The 9,676-nt window shown below is 28.6% G+C and overlaps 1 protein-coding gene across 1 annotated transcript in view; it reads right to left on the reverse strand.

Annotated features, from left to right (window-relative positions):
- The window catches only part of LOC130804092 (peroxidase P7-like), a 4,058-nt gene extending 120 nt beyond the window's left edge, over positions 1-3,938 (reverse strand). Inside the window, exons 1-4 of the mRNA XM_057668420.1 lie at positions 3,640-3,938; positions 3,370-3,561; positions 2,712-2,877; positions 1-863 (exon numbers count right to left, since the gene is read on the reverse strand). The exon at positions 1-863 is cut by the window's left edge and continues 120 nt beyond it. Of these exons, the coding sequence (XP_057524403.1) occupies positions 469-863; positions 2,712-2,877; positions 3,370-3,561; positions 3,640-3,855 (969 nt within the window). The 5' untranslated portion in view covers positions 3,856-3,938 and the 3' untranslated portion in view covers positions 1-468. The remainder of the gene's footprint in view (positions 864-2,711; positions 2,878-3,369; positions 3,562-3,639) is intronic.
- Between the last annotated feature and the right edge of the window lie 5,738 nt (positions 3,939-9,676).

A 9,676-nucleotide genomic window follows, 5' to 3' on the forward strand; every position in this document is an offset into this window, starting at 1 on the left:
GCGGTCGATCATCTCGTACACCCTTAAAGATCCCCCAGTGGTGATATCATGTCTAAAACCTGCACTAAGGCAAATTCAGATTAGCGAACTAAAAGTGGCGAATGAAGAGAGTCTTAGTTATTGTTGTCGAATCTGAATGTCCTTGTGTGTAGGTCGTCCTCGATAATCAAGTAAAATTTCATTTAACAGAAATATATCTATAATTAACATAACAAAAGGAATACTTCAAACCTTTGTACTATTAAAAGATTACATTTTAGGGCTCTTACTAAAGCTTAATTAAAAACTATCTATTTATTAATATTATCATTTATAAGAGTAAGGTGATATAAATCTGACCTTAAACTATTTTAAAGTTCACATACTAGGGCTCCTTTGAGCCAAGATACAAAAATGAAACGTAATTCTCCAATTGTGAAGTATTTGTAGCATAAATTTAACTCAACCCTTGATCACCAAACTCTTAAACTAATTAATGGTCCTACAATTCTTTCTAATTTGGCCATTGGTTCCTGTAAGTGGTTTAATATTTCCCATATTAATCATGGCATTGACAAAATCAGTGTTGAATTGAGTAGGATTGGTGCTGTAGGTTTGGACAAGAGCGTTAGTAGAACCACCACTAAATAATTGTTGATCCGAATGTAAAAGTCCTTTTTGATTAATCAGATTCTTGTAGTAGTTATTGTCCCAAGTATTTGGGGTTTGGACGTCTAAAGGAGCCAAGTTATTGTTGGTTGTGTTGCTTACAACACTTGGACAAGTTGATTGCCTTGTTGTGGCAAAAGATGTGTCGATGTTGCTCTCATTGTTTACGCGAGTTCTAAAAGTAATACACCTTGCTTGTCCTATTGTGTGAGCACCTGTTAATTCGATCATTGATAATTGGATTAGATTCTATCACATAAAAAGATCCTATTAATAAAAGGTAGTTAGAGTGAAATAGAGTTAAGTGTTAGGAAATAATTTATACGTGAGACAAGATTTTATATTGATAAAATAGTGGGTTGTTGACTTGCATATATATTGGATGAGCTAATCTTCGAGTGGGCTACGGCGAGATTATGTGACAAATTGTCACAGCCTAATATTAAAATGAGTTGAGCTCTACCATATTTAACCTATGTATAAAACACATTTCAAAGTATATTTAGTAACACTGTGGGAATTTATGTTAAAAGTATTAATTTTGACAAGTGCATATATGTGACATAAGTCTCATATTCTAATCAATGATAATAAAAGTGCCTACATAGTCAAATTACCAATTGTGTGCTATTTTGAATATTGATTTTTATTTTATAATTAGTAGAAAGTATTAAATTTCACATATAAAAACAAAAAATTGGTTCATTTTCTCATTCAGTGGACCTTTTAATCAACACAAAAAATAACATAATTGAACACAATTATTGAGAATGATGTACTTGGTCAACATTTTGTTACTCATCACATTGAAGAATAACTTTTTTTAATAATAGTATTATTATCTCTTATTCTAATTAAATATTTTATTAGTATTTTTGTACTATTTATTAATTACTATTAGTTTGTATTTTATTTTTAATCTATAAATTAAAACATAATCAAGTATGATTTTATTTGAGTCTTTTCAATATAAATTTTATTAATAATTTTAGTCCTCAAATAATTTTTTCTTTTATAGTTGTTGATAATTTTTTAGATCCAAATTTACTTTATTTGGTGTAACATATCCAAACTTACTTGACCTTATTTGAATTTATTGAATTTTATTTGAATTTATAATCCCTTAACTAACTTATTTTTCATACAATATGTAAAGAAAGTTAGAAAAATATTTAGCTAATCAAAACTAATGAGCATGTATTGATGTAATATAAACCGTATAGTATACTTCTACATTTTTATTTTTGATAATTATTAATTAATAATGAGGAATGAAAAAGTGGTTTAACTGGGTCTAACAAGTAACAAGCATATATTTTTCCAAACAAATAAAACAAGCACACGTATGTTATTTAAACATTATTTCTTTGGTGCAAATTGAATAGTTTCTCCATGAATATATATGGATGCTTCTATAAACTTAAGTTATTTTACCAAAAAAATTTAAAAAAATATACTCTTTTAACTTATTTCATTTTGTTAATGGATATGATCTCACCATATATATTACTCTCTACATTCTCTTTTCTGTTTATAATTACTTCAATGTTAAACCCATTATCTCAGTTTTTTTAATCTCTATTAGGGCAAAATTAGTGGGGCATTGCAAGTATAAAAGAAACATCATGTTTGTTCCGTTCTATTATATTTACTACATTTTTCTTATTTGCTGTTTTAATACTTTTTATATTACTATTTTTGACAAAAAATCACTATATATGTAAATGTCTATTTTTCCCATACTTTTGTTGGAAATACTTCACATGTGAAACAAGATCTCACATTGATAAAATAATGGGTTGTTGACTTGCATATATAGCAGGTGAGCTAATCTTCCTACTACCATATGGTTTTGAGAAACAATAAACCTCACCAAATGTATGTGCAAGTCAACACTTTTGACCCATGGATTTGTGGGTCCGAACCCACAGATATCTCATGTCTACACGAGTGGGCCACGATGAGATTATGTGACGAATTGTCCAAAATACCCATTTTTAAATTATTGTCCAAAATTCTTATGTAGCATGTAAAACAGAAGGGATAAAGAATATTATATATACCAGATAATGCGACCATATCAGTGGTGGATAGGCCTTGATTTTTGTAATTAGTAATGAGATCACTAAGACTTGAAGTTGGTGGTGCCAGGTTGTTGTTTGCAGCTGATTGGCTTGCCGTCGTAGCATCCCTTCTACCCAGCTTCACATTCCATGTGGGTCCTTTTAGCTACAACAACATAAACAAGTTGAGCCAATATACAAACACACATTAGAGCTACTTTTCTTATCAGACACACCCATACACAATTTCAAAACTAATAATTATATTATTTGGACTATTCAACTTATACATGAGACATGTTTTTCGAAGGGATCGTTTCATACAAAAATTTATTAATAAATTAGACTATTACTCAATTTGTTCCCATTTAACGTTTCCATTTGAAATATTCTATTTCAAGAGAGAAACTTGCATACGATTTTTCATAATTAGCTACAAGTTAAAATATTTTCGTTTGTGATCTTTTTTGATTCGCCTCAACGTTTATAGTTTGATTATATATTTCTTTATGTTTTTTTATAAAATATAGTATATTTTTAGATATTAAGCATCAAATACATACTTTAAAAACTGTGAAAAAAAAATAATGAGAACTTAAAAGTATCATTTATTTATATATATATAAAAGGATTATCTTTTATTGTAATTATGACTTACGATGACAACAGAATCTCTTGCAGCAATGGCTAAGATGTCCGCACATGAAACAACACCAGGACAAGCTTTTTCTACTGCAGTTTTTATCTGATCAATAACTTCAAATCCTCGTAGTGAATCTTTATTCGGAATAGCATTCTTTTCTCCAGTAAAGGTAGACGTATCGTCTAGTAAAACTGATCCATCACATCCCTATTCGATACAAACGTATTATTAAACAAAAAGTATTTGAATCAAAAAAATTATCCAACAATACACCATTATACTTACATTAACAAAGCAGTCATGGAAGAACATTCGAAGAATAGAAGCACCCATTCTAGCCTCTTTATTAATAGCGGATTGCATGACAGATTTCACGGTTGAAAACAGATTGGGACAAGAGGTAGAATAGAAATTTGTAGTTAGTTGGGCATTTGAGCTTTCAATAGAAACCACAACAAGGTAAGCTACAACTAGAAAGGCTAAAGAGAAAGATGTAGCCATTTCTATAGAAAGATAAGAATGTTGGCAAAATAACAAACAAATATTTCTAAAGAATAAGCTAGGAGTTTAGGACGTGTTCTTGTAGAAAACATGTAGGAAATTGCATGTATATATATAATGGTCTTAAGAGATAAGGGTATGTCTAAGTTATATCATTAGAGGCCCTACTAGTAAGCCTAGTTGCATGCATGTCATTGAAATTTGAACGTAAAGTTTGAAGTAGGCTATTGTGATAGGCATTCTATGAAGAAAAGTCATTGTTAATGATAATTTTAATGAGTCCAAGCAACACTTATAACTGTAGGCCTATTAGCACTTTTTCACAATACAACAAAATTAACTTTTCGCGACATAAGATTTAGTGATATTGAAAAAAATATCACTAATTTATAATTTTTAGTGTAATAATTATTGGTTTTTATTTTAAGTTCCACCATAAAGTGTTTTAGTGACACTTCATTTGGCCTTTAGTGAAATATGTAATTATTACTATAGTCTATAATGTCATTTATAAAAATGTCACTAGATTATATGCCGCGAAAAACATTGGTATAATTTTTATTATGCTGCTAAAAAGATTAATAAATATCACTAAATGTATTCCACTAAAAGTATATTATGTTAGCGTCGAACAAGGAGGATAAATAAACACTTACAAATTCAAAGGAGATTCACTACTAAAATCAATTTATAGTAGTAAGAGTTTATTCTCCAGTTTATAAAATGATATACACATTTCTGTATTTTCGATATAAGACAACTCACGTGTATGTAACAAATGGCCACTTCAACAAACATAACAACATAGCTAGATTGAATAGAGATAGATAGGTTCTAAAAAGATAACAATATTTTTAGTCGGTAATTTTAGGGTGATAAATATTACCATAAGAAAACTTTTGATCGAAGTAGAAATTAATGTTCTGTCAAAATAATGAGTTTGTAAAGTTCTTTAATTTTTTGCCTACAAGTAATGAAAAATATAAAAACTAGGTAGTAAATGGGTGATTAAATGCTTCACTTTTAGGACTTACGTCAAGTTCAAATTTCACCTCTAAAATTTTGGTATGTGTTATTGTTATGCAAAGTAAAAAGACTAAAGTAGCGTCCCTACATGATCAAAATAGGAAAAGAATAATAAAAATCTCACAATTGATCCACTTTTTAAAATCTCATTTTTATTTATTCTATAAAAAATCGACCTTTATATTATTTTTCTTTTAAAAATTCTCATATGCTTCATATTAACTTTCTTTGGTATTTATCTTTTTATATTAATAATAGTTTGAGATGTGCCCTTATAAACATCTCATAATAAATATCGTAAATAATAATCACCTAATAATACAGTACCTTATTTAACCGTTAGTAAGTGCAATTTTTAATTTTAATTATTTCTATTCTTATCAAATGTCTCATATTAATTTGTTTGATATTAATTTAAATAAATTGGTGGGTGTGATATGATAAGAGTGAGTAAGGAAAAAAATAATTATTCAATATCAATTGTGTAAATAGTTGGATTCAACGAAAACGAGGTATAAATATAGAAAAAAGATTACCGAATAAAAAAAAAGATATTTGGAATAAATATGCCAAAAGAAGAAAATAGACATTTGATTAAAATAAAAAAAAGTATATATTAAATTAGAATAAAATAGCAATAAAAATAAGGACATAAATTGAAAATAAATTGGACAATATCCAATCATCACAAACAATATTGTCAACACAATATATATAATATGACATGCTTAGTCAACAATTTTGTACTCCAATCAAAATCGTTTAACCTTCACTCATCATGTCTCTTTGGACGTAATCACAATGTCTTTGTCCCACCATTACTCCATAGACTTTGTACCCAATTTTATTAACTAAACAATTAATTACTACTATAATCAACTTATGTCTTCTTTTAACATACTGGCTATTACATTATATTTGTTATATTTGACATCTTACGTAATTTAATATGTTATTTTGATATTTTATGTATTGAATTATATACATCTAAAAAGTATAAAAATTTAATATTATGAAAGTATGCGATTAGATGATTCAACACTTGATATATTTTTTCTTACATATTAGCCGCAACATACAAGATTGAACGATAATACTGTCAATAACAGTACTCTAGCGAGTATTTCAGAACGGAGAAAATATATCAATTGAAATTTTTAGTTGAACTGGTTTCTTGACAATGTATCAAAAGTCAAAGTGACAAAAAAGTCGCGCGCTCAAATTTCATTCACCTTTCATGTGATCATGTCAAGTGGTTAATTAGCATCATTTATGAAGAAAGCATGTGTTGTATTCACATTTCCATCTCAAGGAATTTTCGTAATTAAATATACTAGGACTTAAATATCAGCTTAGCTTAAATTTTTTAATTGAATTTATTATGGAAGTGATCCGAGCAATAACTAAGTTTACCTTCCAAGTTCCACCAATTGTTAGTTGGTTAAACTGGATTTCTTACTAGCTATAAGATTCTGGTCTAATAACTGTATCAGTGTCTACTTCACTACCTATATTCCTTTTTTTATACCTTTTCAAGAATCAAGTTTAATCAACATTATTCACTTATTTAGCATTATTTGAATGGAAATAGTCTCACATAGTAATTTAAAATTATACAAAATAAATTGAACATAAGAATATATATTAACATAATGCAAAAATAACATCGATAGACTTTTTCTAGAATATTTCCTAATAATAATCATAAAGTTCAAAGCTACATAATGTACGCATGCATGTAGTATTATTGCATAAAATGATTTAATTTAACTCAACTTTAAGTCGAATTTATGTTAATTTATCTTAATTTAATTTAATAATTTTTGACCTAAATTTTTTATTTATTTCTAAACACACCTTTAACATAGACAATAACAAACAACAATTTGGTGCAGGCCCCGGCCCCGGCCCGGAGGCATGATTATCCTTCCTTCCCTTTTAGACGACATAGACATATGGGTCGGGTTGGAACAACCCGTGGACAGCATGAGCATGACTAGTTCAACTAGTTAAACCCATAATATTTATTTGAGGGAAGTGGTACTTGCTCCAAATTAATATAAAAGTTGGTTGTCTATATCGTAGTAACTTAAAATGTTTCAAATACCTCATATACATATACTTCTACTAGTTGATACATTCCTCTTATTTTTGAGGGGCTATTGCCTACCTTGGTACAATTGTAATGCTGAAACATTCCTCTTATTTTTAAGGGGTTATTGCCTACCTTGGTACAATTGTAATGTTGAAACTGTAAAGTTATTCTGTAAAAAAAATCTTATTGGTTTTCAGTTACTAAGGAAAATTTTAAAGGCCTTTATTAATAATAATAATAATAATAATAATAATAATAATAGTAATAAATTTTGATGTTTGATTTGGTGATAAATTATATAAAGTTAAAGTAATTTTAGATATTATAACTATTTTTATGTTATTCAATAAATAAATTATTTTATGATGAATTATTTTGAATTGCATATGAATATAAGGAGATTTATCATAAGTCAAAATTCGCGGGTGCATTTTGTCATTAGTAGTCAAAACTTCGACGAACATTTAAGTGATATGTTGACTACTTCATATAATCAAACCTTGTGTACCTAATCTCCATTGACTAATTATTAGCTAATTGGAAAGAGAATTTATTAGTTGCATTCATAAGTTTCAATTGTCGGCGCATGAATCATGACTATGTATTGGATCCCAATCATTTAGCAAATCCTTGGGTAAAAGACTTAAATGCCAAATATAACTAAAAAAATAATCAAAACAATAAATAAAAAGTAGTACTTATTATCAAATTAATGGAACAAAAACTTAATGGTAAAATAATGACTAAAGTTTTTGCAAAAAATTAACATTGGTAGGTTTCAAACCCCTAACAAACAATATCGCAGAAAAGTACATTACCAATTGAGCTACGCATGATTGATGACTTTGTTGATATATGAGGCCTCTGTTTTTTAAAACCTAAGCAGTAGGACAACTTAAATGAGCCTAAAACTACCCCTGAGTCCGAATCACATTGTGAATACCATAATTACATCACACTACTAACGACACTTGTTTATTGAACACCCCTCAAATAGTTTTCTTCTTGCTTGGATAGTGGACACCAATTTTTGAAAACATAGAATGTGAACCAAGCGGAGTAAAAGTAATCTTTGCACTATCCATCAAAAACCTTATAACATATCTTAAATTCTCAATATATCTCCTTTGATTAAGATACGATATGCCTTTTCATGTATCCATATTTTAAGACGTAGTAACTTTCATTAGACACATGGGGAATTGGTGACTTTTTTGTATGTTACCATGATTATTTGTTATCTAAGTTTAATATTTGACTGATTAAGTGTTGGACTCTTACGTTAGAAACACTAAGTGCAGCATCACACACACACACACACACACATATATATATATATATATATATATATATATATATATATATATATATATATATATATATATATATATATATATATATATATATATATATTCATTTTTATATGCTTAAGATAGACTAATGAAATTTTTTTGAAATAAACGTATATTTTTTTTCTTAATTCTGATAGACTAAGAACTATATTTAAAACCAAATGCAAATGTCACCACTTTTTTAAAATAATAAAATGAAAAATTTATTGAGAATGAAAGAAAAATAAAGTGAAAAAAAATTAATTTTTTGGAATCTTTGAGTTTGGAGTTGACTAGTACTCCAACTCATATGTTGAATTGAATTGTGGATTGCTACGATCCTAGAAGTTGTATGTTTTTAATTGACGCTAAAAATATTTTTAAGACTTAAGAGTATGATGTTATGATGTTTTTTTATGTTTTTACAAATTTAAACAAAAATGTGGAAATTGTGTCAAATGTGAAAATTATGTTAACTCTAAATTTTCGATCTATTTCATCGCCAAATTATTGCAAAATGGTCAAAAAGTCGGGTGGCGACGGGGTGGCGATGGCCCACAAGACGGACATTATTTTGGTGGTCACTAAATTAAAAACGAACGCGTGGCCGTTGCCATATTCTTCATCCAGTTGGAGACAAGATAGCCCGTCACCATCATCTTCAAACAGTTGGCGACTAGATACGTTGTCGCCCATCCATCGCCTGATTTTTGTTGCAAGGGGCAACCACCTAGGCGTCGCGTGTCTTCAATTGAATTTTTGTTTTTTTTTTTTTGCTTTTTTCGTCTGTGTGTGTGTGTGTATATATATATATATATATATATATATATATATATATATATATATATATATATATATATATATATATATATATATATATATATATATATATATATATAAGCGGGTTGGCTCAAGTGGCGCAGCCACCGCAGTGCTATGTGATAAGAGTAGAATTTCTGTAACAACCCGACTTACCGTTGACTGAGTAAACAGGTTCATTACGAGGTTCATTTCCCAAGAAACTTAAATCTAAATTCCATAACTTGAGCAAAAGAGTCACCAATTCTTTGACGTAACTAACTCAGCTAATTCTCAAAAATAACATCTAACTAAAACACAAGATAATCATATAATTCTCTATAAGACCAATATAACCAACACAACCAAATCTAATATACATTTATCCAAAATTCTAATACAAATCTACAAATTCCTACGTGCTCAGCTCAATATACATCCTTAGAACCTCTAATCACTTCTGCTAACCCATCCTTCCTGATCGGTTCCGATCCGCAAACAAGCTAAAAGTTGAAAACAACAAAGGGTCAGATCAAACTGAATGAGAAGTAACAATCCAAAACGACAAACA

Source organism: Amaranthus tricolor, chromosome 17, assembly GCF_026212465.1.
Source record: "Amaranthus tricolor cultivar Red isolate AtriRed21 chromosome 17, ASM2621246v1, whole genome shotgun sequence".
Classification (NCBI taxonomy): Eukaryota; Viridiplantae; Streptophyta; class Magnoliopsida; order Caryophyllales; family Amaranthaceae; genus Amaranthus; species Amaranthus tricolor.